This window comes from Chroicocephalus ridibundus, chromosome 3 (genome assembly GCF_963924245.1).
Source record: "Chroicocephalus ridibundus chromosome 3, bChrRid1.1, whole genome shotgun sequence".
In the NCBI taxonomy this organism is placed as follows: domain Eukaryota; kingdom Metazoa; phylum Chordata; class Aves; order Charadriiformes; family Laridae; genus Chroicocephalus; species Chroicocephalus ridibundus.
In genome coordinates this window covers 21,810,295-21,826,068 of record NC_086286.1, presented here as the reverse complement: position 1 = coordinate 21,826,068, position 15,774 = coordinate 21,810,295, and the positions used below count along the sequence as shown (strand labels likewise).

The 15,774-nt window shown below is 46.9% G+C and overlaps 1 protein-coding gene across 1 annotated transcript in view; it reads right to left on the bottom strand.

The window, feature by feature from the left end:
• Positions 1–14,316, bottom strand: part of SLC1A4 (solute carrier family 1 member 4) — a 36,599-nt gene extending 22,283 nt beyond the window's left edge. The window contains exons 1-3 of the mRNA XM_063328388.1: positions 13,728–14,316; positions 3,614–3,656; positions 2,500–2,562 (exon numbers count right to left, since the gene is read on the bottom strand). Coding sequence (XP_063184458.1) covers positions 2,500–2,562; positions 3,614–3,656; positions 13,728–14,245 — 624 coding nt within the window. The 5' untranslated portion in view covers positions 14,246–14,316. The remainder of the gene's footprint in view (positions 1–2,499; positions 2,563–3,613; positions 3,657–13,727) is intronic.
• Between the last annotated feature and the right edge of the window lie 1,458 nt (positions 14,317–15,774).

Sequence of the window (15,774 nt, the reverse complement as noted above, 5' to 3'; positions counted from 1 at the left end):
GCAGATGTGGAACTGAGATAGTCTGTGCCTCAGGAACCCTTGCTGCTGAGAAGACAGAGAGGATGTAGCCATAAAAGCTAGGTAAACATGAGGGGAGCATGTGAAACAACAAAAAAAGACATGGCTGAGCAGATATCTACATGCCCCGCTATTAATATCATCAGCAAGAGAAATCAGGGCCTATTAACCACCGGGAGAGGGGGATGGGGGGAAAAAAATCAATGGAAAATTTTGCTCTGAACTATTCATATGGGGAGTAGAAGGAAAACATTTCTCATCTTCAATCAAATATTCTGCTGATGAAAGAAAACACTAGATAGGAATATCATCTTGTTTCCATGGAACCCAACTTCTAGTGCTGCTAGTTATACTACCTATTATCCAAAAATCATACTCTTCCCTTTCCAAACTTAATCCTCATCTATCCATAAATAATATGGTCAGACTAGTACTGAAACTGAGCTAACACTTTCTTTTTATTTGGCCCACTCTTCCCTAGAGACAGTAGGGCGTCTTCCGGAATTAAAGAAATTCAGCTCTGGTTTTGCTCCAATAACTGAATAAAAGTTTTGGAAAAGTAATAGCGGAAATAGCCTTTACATCATAACCACTGGCAAAAACAGGCACTGGTGACAAATTCAGAATATTTTTACAGATATTGCATCAAACAGGATTCTGATAAGTGGGAAAAGGAAAGAAGAAAACTGTAAAAGAATCCCATGTTTTAAATTGGCAAAAGATGCATTCTTATCTCTTGAGGAGGAGTGATGGCTTTGAACAAGCCTTAAAAAAGTACTTGACAACCAAGCTTATGTCCAATGGATGTGGCTGGCCCTGATCCATTCTTGGTTGCCAAGGAATCCCTATCAAACTTGACACTGAAGATGAATAAGAAGAGTCTTACCTTTCATTTACCCCTGCTTAAATGAAGAATAACTCTACACTCTGTAAGCAAACAAACATGCCTAAGTGCACATTGCTACAGCCTTTCATATTGTACTTGGTTTTTAGCAGCATGAGGCTGCATGGGCACGTACTGACCAAGGATGTAATGCTGTGAGAAGAGAAAGGGCTCTTTTTGGAATCACGCGTCCCTTCTGCAGTCACTGCCGCGCATCCATGTCAGATGGGGTGAGTGCAGCTCTGGGATGATGGAATCTTACAGGCACAGGCAGAGCCCAGGCAGATGGCAGCTGCCTTCCTTCCCCAGGGAAACTGCTCACTGTGTGATAGCGGGCTTCTAGGCAAGGGCTGACTTTTCCCCTGCTCAGGTCTTGTGCCATCCAAGTCACCTGTCACCCTGCCTCCGAGGCTGGTGAAAGTTCAGGCCTTCAGCCGAACGCAGAGTTCAGAAACACACTGTTCTTTATCATCTGCTCACGCATCATGCATGGCGAGGAGAAGGTAATGAGGCCAGTACTTCCTGCGTGCAGGGATACGCTTCAGAGTCCCTCTGGGTGAGCATAAACTGCTTTTTCCTCGATGGTTTTACAAACTGGTGGGCAAGCCCCAGCTGAACCCTTCCATGACAAATACAAACATGACAAGGCTTTTGCCCTAGGGACATTCAAATCATATTAAAAATATAGTAACCCAACATCCGATACTGATCTCAGATGGTCAGAATGAGCCTGAAAACTAGAAAATAACCCTGAAAGTAATTTCCAGTCTCAGACCTGTCTCCCCAAAATCCCATGAAAGCACATGAGATATTTCATTTGGAGTGAGGTGACACATTGCAGGTGGGGATACTGGGTGTGTTTCATAACATGCTGCCTGTAAGACAACGGTAGTTATTGCTAGACCTGAAATATGTTGGCTCCGTCCAATAATAAAGACGTTTGATAGCCCCATGTTGCAGGAGATATGCCACTCAATGGGATACAGACCACCTCTGGAAGTCCTATGAGCTACATACAGAAGATATCAGCTACACATGCAAATTATTTTTCTTTTTGACACCACTGCAATAGCATCTTATTTTTAATGTTCTGTCTATAAGTTTTACTCCTTCAGACCACTTGTTACTGCTTTAAACAAAATTTCAGCAACATAGCAACAAGAAAAAATTCTCAAGTAACTTTTTTTTTTTTAAAAGAGCCTTGGAGGTAGTGGAAAAAGGCTCATTCTTTCCAAAACTATTAATGAAGAGCAATGTTTAGGGACATATTCAGGCAGCCTGATTGCTGTTTAATTCCAAGTCTACAAAAAGTTATTTGGAAACATTAGATGGAGTGACTAATCAAAATTTAGACCAAGTGAGACCAGCTCTAAGAAAACATGGCCTAAAAATAAGGTCTCAAGGGTCAGATCAGTTGAGACCAACTCTCCTATCCATCGTAGCTTTCCTGTGTGGCTGTGGCTTGTGTGTGCCTCAGTTCCAGGCAAAGAAAAGTACTTGTTTCTTTCCAATGACTGCTGGAAAGGATTAAAGACTACGAAGTAGTCAAATATTACAGAAGACAAGGGTTTGTATGAAAACCTAAGAAGTGATCTTACCTTTTCCCATGTGACATTTCCAGAGGTAGTGTTTCTGAGCAGCATCTTATATTCTGTCGCATACTGTGGGTAAGAAAAAAAAAATCAAATAAAACTACAATGTTTGCCAATCATGTAGCATTTCACAAGGAGAAGATTACTGTTAGGAAGACATTTTCTGGAGACCATACTATGGAGGCTAATGAGCTTGTCCTGAGCAAGAAAAGGCAGTGACAGCAAACGCAGCTCCTTCCCTATGTGGCAACAGAGAAGTGCTCTGTGATCTCCTGAGCTCCTAGGCTTGGGCAGCAGCTGAGGAACTTCCCTTTCCTCCACCCTGCTGTTGCTCACACACCATGCTGTCGCACTAGCTCCTGCAGAAGGCAAGTGGCTGTTTCACTGTTAGAAATGGTGAGGCCGCATTAAAATTGTTAGTAAAAATATCTAAAATCTAGGGCAACAGTTTACTTTGATAAATAAGCTAGACACCTTGCAAAAGCAGGGCACTTCTTTGGGCTTGTTTTCTTCAGATATAAAAATAGGAGAGAGAAAAGCTTATGTACTTGCCAATTACCTGGGACAACAGCAGCACAGAAGAAAGGAGGACTTCATTATTTCATTCTGAACATACAGAACCCTGACACTCGAGGTACCACAGAATACCTTTTTCTGAATTATATTTTTGTACTGCTCCTATTATTTTTATTTACAGCATATTGACTTGTACTGTATTATATATACACTCAAAGCTCCAAACTACATACCCAACGGTTTCCCAGCTAGCTCCTGCAAAGTGATAAGCAGCATGGCACAAAGCAGAGTTGCCATTGCTGCCCAACACAGCACCTGAAGTATAAAAGTTTAAAGGAAGTTTTTGGTGGAGGTACAAGACATAGGCTACAAAACATCTGCTTTTGTTTGAGGAGTATTTTTCAAAATCAAACCCTTTGCCAAGGAAGTTGTGTGTCTGATTACGTTAGGTGCTTTTAAAAAAGACCTACTATAAGTAAACTTTTGGTATTAACTTAACTTTTGGTATTTTCTACACCATCTTTCTAGTCGCCTCTCAAAAAAAGAGCAGTCACTTTTTCTGTCTGTGCACTGTACTCATGTCCAAAGTCCACACGTATCTTACCGTTCGGAAAGCTGCAGCAACAAGGTTTGCAGGAAACAGGTTTCTGTAAAATATAAACAAGAAAATGAAATATTTCTTGTAGAACTTTTAAAACGAATGCACTAATGTTTTTCACTCTCAGAAACTCAATTCCTTTTGCAAAGGAAAGCATACTGGCATTTGTGAGATACGTACTACAGAAGACACTCTGGTAGCACGGAGCAGATGTCTCACCACATCTCCAGAGGTGTGAATGCCATCTTCTTCGGCTCACGTAAAAAGGTCCCTGCTCATCTGCCACACCTAACCATTTGGGTAGGGACACCAGAGGCAATGAGACATGCTGCTGCTTACACACACCCATCACCCAGTGGCTACAGAAACTGGCTTAGCCACACCAGCTGCAGCAACAGCTTATGGCCTCCAGGGTCGGGCAGATTTTTAACATTACTCATGTGATTACACTTTGCTCATAGCATCAACGTGAAGGACAATCCAATCAGCAAAATCCACTTAAGAGAACGGATTAACCCTTCAACACAAGGTCAGCTTCCCTGAACAGTGAGGTAAAGCAGAACAATGTCACGGGCCAGAGTTGTCTGTAAAGGGCTCAAGTGGTTAAACAGCACAGATGAAAGTAGGGGCAACTCATATGGAAAGCTGCAACATCTGAATTCGGTTGTGCCTTCATGCAGAAATGCAAATCGAGCACCAGTTTTGCACAGAGAGGATCGCATGCAAAATGACACACGCTTCTACTGGGCATCCAGTATATATGTGCATCTATGAAGAAACAAGGACAGGAAAAATGGTTAACTGGATGATTTAAGGAAAACGCTGGTTCTTGTTGTATTTGATAGTTGTTGTTAACGCTACACTTCCTTTCTCCCCTTATGGTGGGCAAAGAGCATGTGTTTCCTTAGCAAAATGGCAGTTTTTTCTGTGTCAGAAAGCAAAATAGGAATAAAAGCTGAACTCTGGGGTAACAGCAGGACTCTAGTGGACAAGGGCAGGAAGGTTAGGGGTATGAACTGAAAATACTGCCAGCCAAATGCAAGAAGAAGGCACGAGAACTCTTATGGTACGGAAAAAAAAAAAAACTACACTACAAAAAAAACACACCTTACCCAGAGTGAGTTAACTGTGGCAAAAAACATTTGTGTAGCTGCTCCCCATCCTTTGCTCCTTGCACTGCTCCAAGGAAGACTCAGGTACCTACAGGCTGTGTCCTCCTAACCTGCCCCCAGTTTTTGCCATAGTTACCATGGCAAACATGATTTTAAACCAGGCTTCTGGTTGTGATCATTCCACAGATGACACGGAAAGCATAAATCTGAACCACAGCAAGAAAACAGAGCAGCAGAGTCAAATCTTTGAAAGCAAGAGGGAGATTAAGATATGGCACAGGTAAGGACTCAGGCCTTTTCCATTGCATAGCTCCACTATCCCACCACACAGTGAGGGTTTTCCCACAGCCTTGACTGCAATTTAAAGTACATGGACCTTCATCAAACAAGTGGCTGCTGTGAACTACCTCAGTCTCTCTCTCTGTTGCATTATTTCAAGTGTTTTAGCAGGCAGTTGCAAAAGCCAAACTGCTGTAAGAATAATGTGGCTTCTGGAGTCTACATTCCACTGAGCATGAAAGAAACAGCAACTTTTTCTCCTTAAAATTTGACAATACAGCTGGCTGTCTGAAAGCAGGAGAGCAAGCTTTAACCCTGCAGAGATGATAAGGAATTGGTCAAATAAGATCAACAGAACAGATAATGTGCATCAATTCTTGGACAGCTAGAACTCTCTGGTGGATGAAAACCTCATGTAAAGTAAAAGCAAACTTACTTTTATCAGGAGTAAAACATCACTTATATAAATGGGCTCAGCTCAGTGCACAGTTTTAACCAAAAAAACCCCAACACATTGTTGGGAAAATAAGAATATTTCTTTTCAGCTTTTCATAGCAGGGTGATTACTTTTTTAAAAAAGAATTGGCTGGATTTTGATGAAGCAAAGAGATTAAAAAAAGACTGAAAACCAACAAGAAATCAAATTAATTTTTTTTTTTAAATCAGCTTTTCCATCCTGACCAAACAAAGCCAAAGGAAGCAATTCCTAAAGCCTAAACAATACGGTTCTCCAATGTTTAAATGTGGCCAAGAAACCAAACCCTCTATAATTTACACAGTATGTCAGGCATGGGCCTCAGTAATTAAACACTAACTTAACTCCAAGCATATACTTAAAGCACATACTTGAGTGATGCCAGCAGCCCTGCTACAGCAAGGGGCAGGTTCTTGCTTCGGGTGTAAATAGCACTAAAGCTATTCAAACACAAGCATATAGGAGTCACTCTTTTTTATCCATGGAGCACTGGTCACAGGACCCGACTCCGAGGACAGCGAAGAACATTTTTTACTATCTACCAAGTGAAAAATTGCAATCTTAACTCAGCAGCTCAAAAGGAGCTGTGTGTTTTGTTCAGTCCCACTTTAAGTATACCTGCTTGCAAAGTCCCAACAACACGTGAAATAATGTTTTGCTCCTCTTTGTTTCAAATCTTGAAGTTTAAGAACAAAACATGTCAGGTCACAAGAAGCAACCAACAAATAGATGTCTTATCTTAGAGGCACGAGTTCTGCACAGACTACATTGCTCACCTAAGATCAGTCAGCTTGCAAATTAAATTAAGCTTTAATAACGGGCGGGTCAGACTGCGGGTTTTTAGCTTAAGATGGATTTGTGCAAGAACACCACAGTAGTGCCTGAAAAAAACAGGTTGGGATGCCTCATGCTCCAGGGAGAAGCAAAAGCTGGCTGGTGACCTGCCCGGGCTCATCATGTGCTCGTGCCTGCAGGCTTTGCTCATCATGCGCAGCAAGGCAAAGTTCACCCACCACAGGAATCCAGACCCAGCTCTGTCCCTCTGTTCACTGTGTCCCCCAACCCAAGCAGAGGAGTCGCACGGGTAAGCGCAAACATCCCTCCTGTCCAAGTGAACCAGTAAACAGGAAAGCTAATGAGCTGGATAATTGGGCATGCAAATTAAATGCGGGTGTCTGCCAGTCAGTTTTACAACACAGACCAAATCTTTAGAAGGTTTTTTAGCTTTGAAAGCCCATACCAGATGTGAACATGAAGTTTAAAGAAATCACCACAGTTATATTACCGGATTGCTGACTACTGCTGCTGTTTCTAACATCCCCATCCCTGACACTGCTATCCCCCACGCTAGAGAACATGGTTGCCTTTTTGAAGCAGACACGGGCTATCGCAAGAGCACACTGCTGAGGAAACCTTGAGTCTGGGTGATAAGGAGCCCAGCACCAAGGTCTGGGATCAGGCAGCCTTGGCCCCGTGAGGCAGAAAGACAAAACTTGGCGTACGCAGCAAGAATAAGACGAGCCAGCGATGCATGACATTACAGCAGGGGTACAGACATGCACCCTGGGAGCTCCACTGCTGCCGGGACCTCGCTCCCCAGAGAGGGATGGATCATCCACGCACAGACCCAACGGCTCTGTGGTATAAAGGCGAAGTAGGTGGTACAGAGAGACTTTATTCCCCATGCCAAGAACCAGGCAGGAAGGTCTCTCTCTGCCTGTTGCAAGTCACGCAGACAGCCCAGAAAAAAATATATCAGAAATGTATCGGACAGCTGTCATAGGTGACAGCTGAGTCCTGGGGCTGAAGCAGCAGCTGGGCTGACCCAGGAAACCTCCACGTACCTGCACAACACACAATGTGAGAAAGCACGTCTCGGATCCTCTTAAAATAGGAACCAGAAAGCAGAAGCACCAGGGGCGGGAGTTTCAGGGGCTGAATACTGTACTCATTACACCATCTCCCCATGCACAGCCAGATAAATACAGCTTTCTCCTTTCTCCAATGAAACGCTGCTCCCACCAGGCAAGAAGGGACCATTACTGCCCTAACTGAACTTAGCAGGAAGGTGTCACTGTACTTTTGCTGTCACAGAAGTCTTTAGTTCAGCTGCAGCATCCGCTACTAGAAATCCTAGATGACTAAGGAAACCTAGAGCTGCAAAGGGAGCAAAAAGGGGCTGTAGCTCCCATTCTTCTCAATTTTGATACTACAGGCAAATTCCTCTCTTCCTTACCCTGTATCTTTCCACCAGCAGGATAAGGATGGCACACGAACTCCTTCATTACATGTGTAAGGGATTATCATTAATAACTGTTTCTGAACAATTCTTTTGCTAGAGCTCTGCAAACAACCTTGCTCTGTGAGGAAAAGCATGAAGGGAAATCCAGGCAAGCAGAACGAAACCCTAAAATACTACGCATTCCTCTTGCATTGCTTCTTACAAAAAGGTTCCACTTCCAAGGCCAAAAACCTTGCTGTTGGAAAACATATTTTTGTGAGGAAATCTAGAAAAAATGTTCTGTTGCATTATCTCCTGTTTCACTTTTTTGTTTGGTTGTGGTTTTGTTGTTTTTTGGGTTTGTTTTTTTTTTTTTTCAATGAAGTGTTTTCAATGGTAGGAGTCCATTGACAGCAACTTTATTGCCATCTGTGGCAACCTGCCAGACACCAGTTTGGATTGCTCTTTTGTTTTTCTTTCTGTCCCAAGCTTTTCATTCAAGATCACACAATTTTTCTCATCTGCTGTTTGATATGTATGTGGATGCACAATACATGCCCTGAACATATACATATTTATGAGTGCTGTAACACAGAAAAACTTGAAAATGCGTTTACTTATAGCAGATATTTGTTACTTTTTTGCCTTAACAGTCAGGTCTGCATCTGTGTTGCTTGGAAAATAAAACATAACTGGGGGGAGTCAGTAGTAAAAGGTAATGAATATAAAGAACAAAAGAAAGGAACAGAAATGTTCAGAGACTTCCTAAAAAAGCCCCACCAGACAGCGCAGGCACATGAATGAAACAGTGAAATTCTTCCTACAAGAATCAGTCAGCAGTCGCTATACTTCAAGAAAGGATCCAGGCGCAGAAAACACAAGCAAAGGTGGACAGTAACATCTACTACTTTCCTTCTTCTGAGTACCCCGGAGTTAAGAGCTAGCCATACAGCTATGAAACCCAGTGGTTAGCCTATCTCGGGGACCTGCCGTTGGTGTAACTGCAGCTGTTCCCTGGCTACTTCTTATTCTATTTATCACTACCAAAGGTGGCACCTCACTCTCCTCTCCTAACAGTCAAGTTTTGCTCTTTTTCCACACTGGGATTTCAGAGACAGCTCTCATGGTTGCTCCTTTTTGGGTCACCCACTGGGAAGACCAAGGCTGTAAGAAGCAAGTGCTACTGGAGCCCGAGCAAGGGTCACCGCATGAGTGCTCTGCACCCCAAGGTCCACCCTGGCCCTCTGCTCTGCAGCTCAGCCAGCAAAATGCAACCGATGCTTCTCTCTATGCTCAGGTTCATGCCTGCCTTCCCTCCAGCTCCAAAGGCGCTTGGAGCCAATGCACGGGCTTGCTGATGGCACTGTGGGTACTCCCTTTGGCAGCACAGCTGGTAACCTCTGGCAGAGAGACAGAAAGGGCAGTGAGGAGCAATAAAATTTAAATGGCTTTTGCAGACTTGCCTGGCAGCCTGAGAAACCCTGAGTTTACTGCTTAGGGCAGACACCTGGACCTCTGTGTACCCTTCCTATAAAAAGCAGATGATGCTACCACCTCTTTCCCTTCCCGGACTGTTACAGCTAGAGCTGGATTAAAAAACAGAATTCTCTTCCCAAAGCCAATTCCACAGTTTCAAAAACATGTTTTCATCCCAAAACTGGGCAAAGAAAGCCTGTTCTAGATGTTTTTTCCTACTAAAAAAATATTGTAAGATATTCTCTTGAAATGTTCCTTTTTGATGAGTGAGATTTTCTACTCAAGCTTTTTGTATAAAATTACAGCAAAACATTGACCTCACTTAAAGGAAATGCCAGGATCACCCGCTGTTGGAAATTGCGACAGGATCAATAGGTTCCTGGGAAACTGTTTAATTTTATTGAATCAGCAAATATAAATCAGAGCTAAAACAAAACTCTGACCTTATCGAAACATGCAGTCTTGACAATTGCCTGTCAAAAATGTTAACAAATCAATAGATTCTTGCAAAACACTTGATCCTGATGTTTCAATCACTTTCCAACAAGCTATAGGTGGGCTGTGTTAGCTGGTGGCTGGAGTCACCTCTTTGTCACCACCTCTCTCTTCCTCACCTGTTTCTCACAGATTAGACACCCAGAGTGATCAGAATCAAGCTGGCTCTCTGCAATGTCACCTACCCAGGTGAGTGCTGAGCCCCAGAGGCCACCATATCACAGCTAGCCGCTTCCTGCACCTGCTACCCACTTCACAGCCAAGCTGACAAACACTCTTTATTTTCCATTGCTTTGCCTTCTCCACTGAACAAATGTGTAAGGGATGAAACCAGAAATTCTAAAATTTCCCTTCACTCTCCTTCTCTTCTGCTGGCACTCAGCCCTCTCCTATTTGGTACAACTGAGCTGCTCTCCATGCCAGATGCTCTGGAGAGGTTCACAAAGTCCACCTTCAGCTAAGAGCATGGAGAATGAGAGTGCCCTAGAGCCCAGCTTAATGCAAGAGCCTGAACTGGGTGCTTTGGAGAAGCCTGTCTTTCTTCTTTGACATGGGACAGAGTTAAGGAAATCCAAGGTCCTCCTTGGGTTCAGAGCACACCCCACTTTTTGTTTGGTTTGGTTTAAGCCACCAACCTTGTGGAAGCACCTCTGAACTCTTGATGGATCCCTCCCACCATCACTGAGCTGCAGACTCTCCCTGCCTTTGGCCATGCTCATCTTTAGGGAGCTCCAAAGAGCTACCCACATGGAGATGAGATGGGCTATCAACATCCCTGCTGTGGGGCACAACGGCATCTTCAGGACAGCTCTGCTGTCCCCACCCTGCCTCCTGGGGCAGGGGACAATATGCCTAAGCCCTAACCGTAGCCAAGCACACTGGAGGCTTGCCTCCTGCACTTGCCAGAAGGGAAACCAGGATGGTGTACCAGTCAGAAGGCGGCAGACAAATTAGACCTGGAGGTTATGGTCAAGGGATGAAATAAAACAGAGAAAGCCTTTCGGTTCACCAGTGAGTCATCATTCATCTGCTGCCAAAGCCCAAGACAAATCTCTTTTCCAGAAGTCATGTCTGCATGCATACATGCATGTTTGTGTGGAAGCATTAGACTTGGAAACAGAAAACCACGATGAAGAATTAAGCTGGCTTCCAGACATCGCTGCGACAATGGAAAGAGACATCTTTGCTCATTAACTAATACACTTCCCAAAAGCTGAAGGGATTTGCACCCTGGAAAAGGATACCCTGTGTCATCCCTGCAGAATCCATGGCAAATACTGACTCACAGCTGTGATTTCCTCTTAGCTGTTTCTTCCTTGGGCCATGTTTTACATCTGCTTGCAGTGCTGTAGGGGGACTCAGTTTACCCATTTGCGCCTCATTTTTACCTTTTACCTAAAACTGAGCAGTGAAGCCTTGAAGGACACAGCCAGTCTTGTGACACAATTGAAAACAAAGTTTTCTTGCATCTAATAAAAAGTTTCATGAACAAAAGAGAGAAAAAGAAGAAAAAAGAGCAGGATGCTGCGAGACCCACGCACACTGAAGGCAATGGCTTCCTCAAGGCCTCATTAACTGAAGATGAGGTTACTCTGGTACCTTCGACCACAGCAGGGACCAAGATCGATGCTCAAACCAGAACACCCACATTTTCAAGACCAGTTTTAAAAATAAAAAATTTAAAAAATAAGAAGGCAGATGGAGAGAGATATTATTTCCAGAAAAATCACATAACTCACTCCATCCCTAGGTCTGTCAGGGATTTATGCTAAGACTGTGAGTTTTAGTGATGGCTGTGTCCAAACACATCTTTTCTGGATTGGATTTTGCTGTCACTGCTGTGACAACTGGACTGTCTGACAATGTGGTTGTAACAGCGCTTCCAAGAAAAAGCTGAATTCACAGCCCACTGTGGGAAAGTCCCCGGCCCAAAAGGAAACCCCTCTGCAACCTGCGTGCTTTGCCCAAGTCTTATCCTTATGAGTGTTACTTTCGAGTTCAGGACTCAATCCCACCACCATTACAACCCCTTTGAAGATGAACTCTCCACTTGCATTTACAGACCAGAACAAGAAACAGCTTTCTGCTCCCACTTCACAGATGTTACCCATAGCCTGAAGCTTGCTGGAGCATCCTCGCCCCATTTCTCAGCCACATCCTACTCCGTGTTACATGGTGACACAGGAATGAAACACCAGCTACAGCAACCACACCAGGACACACCTGGGGCAGCTACCGCTACAGTTGTCTTCCCAACTCTCCGGGTTGTGCTGACTCCTTTTTTTTGTAATTTTCCTTCACCTGCCTACACTTCCATTCAACTCCATGTCACCTTCACAGCCAGCCCATCTACCCCCACTGTCCTGTTATTACTTCTTAACGTGCTCTGACAGGAATTGTTGGTCCTTAAGAGAGGTGGGCTGAGGACACAAAGTACACAGCCTGCCAATGGGACAAAGCGGACTTACTTTCTGTCCAAAGGGAACATGTCTCTGGGGGAGGAAAGGACATTAACGTGGAGTTGTAAATACAGTTTTGGTTTTGTTTTTCATTTTTGTATGAACTCTTTTTATCTTTGTTGTCACATCTGTTTACCCAGACACAGTGAAAACGTTTCTCAGCTGAATAACTTAACTCATAAAAGCAAAGCAAGTGATCTGAATAAAAACCCCCCACTCAATTTTGCAATTACGATATCTGCTAAGCACAACTCTCACGCCACTTCACTGGTACACAGGTCACCTCCCTTACTCTTCTGTTTGCATCCTGGTAACAACATCCTCCACCTCCAAAGCCATTCATCTTCCAGTGTTTCAGCAAACCTCCACACTTCCCATTGATGCCCTATCACTTCCCATCCCTCCCTCAGTTACAGTCGCCGGGAGAGACACAGCTGCTGCTCTCAGCTTTTTTTTATTCCACTGCTTTTCTCAGGTGCCTGTAATATGCTTTTCCATGACTGCCCAACACTGCTCAGATGTGAATAAGTGGCAGAGCCAGACCTGGGATAACCTGGGAAAATACACCAGCAGTTCACATCTGGGGTTCTGCACCAAGATTCATCAAAGTACGGGAGACTGCAGTTGGAAATTGGATACTTAAAAAGCTGGCTGGATGTTTGCCTCATTTGTGTAAGTGTTCCTCTCTTATTGAGAGAGCTGGACAGATCTCAACAAGACACGGGCTCTGAGGAAAAAAAGGTTAATTCTACAACTTTGCAAGAAGGGGTAAGGATAAACCAAAAAGACTATGATCTGGTTAGAAGCGGAAGCCTTACTTCCAGGTAGTTCTGTGGAACGCGAGTCTTGTCTTTGCAAGGTCCAGAGGTGGGATGGGAAGCTCATGAACATACAGGGTGTCCTCAGGCCGGGCTATGCTTAGGGCATGTCCTCAATGGAAATACAGGGTTACATTTCCATGTCTGCATCTACGGGCTGGGGGGGCACTATAAAAGGTAGGTTGGCATTTGCGTGAGGAGACTGAGTCAAGGGTAGGGGAATAAAAGAAAAAGGTGCGTGTGAAGGATGGGGAAAGCTGCCCTGCCCTGCCTGCGAGACATGGGCAACAACAGGCAGCAGCAAAGTGGAAGGTGCCAGGAATTGCCATGCCTGCCCTACAGCGAACACGCAGGAGCCACTCTCTCTCCAGGTAGGACCAAAAACGGGCCCAGGCACCCAGAGCTCCCAGCAAGTCTCGACTCATCCTCACAGCCACCCAGCCAACATTAAAAATAAAGGCGGGGGTGGGGGGGAGACGTAGAGCACCACACAGCCCTATACCTGACCGGGCTTGTGGGTACCTGGGCAGAAAGCGGTGCCTCTGGAGCAAGCAGGAGTAAGATGAGGAGGGTGAAAAGAAGAAGGAGGAGGATGAGGAGGAGAAGCAGCATCCAGGAGGAGGATGAGGAGAAAAAGAAGGAGGAGGATGAGGAGGAGGGGGGAGGAAGGGGGGGTTCCCCCGCCGCTAGCTGCAGCGTGCAACACCGCCGAGTCTGTCATCATCCTCCGGCGGCGGCGGGGAGGGCGGGAAGGAGGAAGGCGGAGGAGGCGAGGGGGGGCTCACCTGATGAGGTCGAGGAAGGAGTCCACCGTCTCCTTGCTGGTGGGCACGTCGCCCGACAGCCCCAGCCTGGGGTCGTTGAGGGCGGAGGCACCGGCGCCGGGGCGGATGATGAAGCCGAGGGCGACGGCGAGGCCGGAGGCCAGCAGCGTGGTGCCTAGGAAATAGGCGAGGGCGATGCCTCCCAGGCGGCCGAGAGAGCGGGTGTCCAGGCTGGCGGCTCCCGACACCAGGCTGCAGACCACCAGCGGCAGGATCACCATCCGCAGCATCCGCAGCAGCAGCTCCCCGGGGAAGGCCAGGTAGGCCACCTGCGCCGGGCCCAGCGACGCACGGCGCACGGCGGCGCCCAGAGCAACGCCGGCCACCACCCCGGACACAGTCAGCAGCACCAGCGCGTTACGCCGCAGGAAGCCCCGGCAGCCCCGCAGCCCACCCGCGCCGCCCCTCTCCTCCGCCGCGGCCGCCGCCGGTCCCTCGGCATGGCCGTTGCCCGCCTTCCCCTCAGCCGCCGCCGCCATCCCGCCCGCTCCGGCGGCACCTCGTGCCCCGCTGCCTCGCGAGCGACTGACGGATTGACTGACTGGCCGGCCCCGCCCCGCCGCGCGCCCTCGGGGAGGGGCGGGAGAGGGGCGGAGCCGGCCCCGCCCCGCGGGGGGCGGGGGGAAGGCGGGCCGGGGGGGGTCGCCTCAGCGGCATGGCGGGTGGGGGGGTCCGGCGCGGCGGGCCCGCGGGCGGCGAGGGGGACCTGCCGTGTCCTCGGGCCCCCTCTTTGTCCCTTCAGGGTCCCCTCATTGTCCCAGAGCTCACGTATGTCCCCTCAGGGTCTCCCTCAGGGTCACAGAGCTCACACACATGTCTCCTCAGCAGTCCCCTCAGTGTCCCCACAGCTCATACGTGTCCCCTCAGTGTCCCCGAGCTCACACATGTCTCCTCAGCCACCCTATGGTTCATACACATCTCCTCAGTCTCTCCACGGTTCACACAACATGCCTTCTCAGTGTGCCCATAGTTCACACGTGTCCCCATCAATGTCCCCACAGCTCACACGTGTCCCCTCAGTGTCCCACTCAAGTGTCCCCATGGCTCATACATGTCCCCTCAGCATCCCCATGGTTCACAGACATACCCGCAGTGTTCCTATGTTTCACACATGTCCCTTCAGTGTCCCCATGGCTTACACACATCCCCATCAGTGTCCCCACAGCTCACATATGTCCCCTCAGTTTCCCATGGTTCACACACATCTCCTTAGTGTCCCCTTCCTCTCTCCAGGAACCTCTCAGAGAGGCAGGAGCCATCGTCTGCACCAGAACAGGTTGTGGCTGTGGCTCCTGTCCCCATGCTCAAAGCCATCTAGCATGTCCACAGGCTCATCGGTGGAAGGATGGCACAGACACGTGGGCTCTGGGCATGCTTCCTGGAGGAACAGGGCTCAAACCCACGTCTGATCACACCAGCAGGTTGTCTCAGGAGCAGATGATGCCTCTGATGGTCCGAGGGGCTGATAAAGGACACCTAGGTCTCTCAAATCTGCAAGGGCCTCGGAGGTTCAGGACTGTCATGTTTGCCCACAGAGCCAGTTGCACAAGTTGCAGCTCATGTTTGGATTTTAGAAGGGGCTTCGTTTCAGTTCATTCCCTTGACATCAGCAAAGCACAGCCTAGCAGAAAACATGCTGTGAAAACAACCAGCCACACATTTGCTTTTCAAGTAGACCCGGATAATTAAAGAGACTGACAGGGCATGATGGGGCAGTAATCCCAATGTAATAAGACTCTTCTCTGCTTTCCAGCCTCATGGATAGACCCAAAGATCCCTACGCCATGGCTGGAGCTTCTGGGAATAGTCTCCGTCTTCACCGACGAGCAACTCCGTCCACCACCACCCACCTCAGAGCTCGATGCCAAGTCTTGACTCGCAGCTTGCTCTTGCACTGAAGTTTGAATCAAGATACCAGGCATATTTTTACTGATTTTATAGCTTTTTCCTGACAACTTTCCCTTTGAGGAATGCTTGGTTTGTGGAAGACTGCGAATGAAAGTTCCAC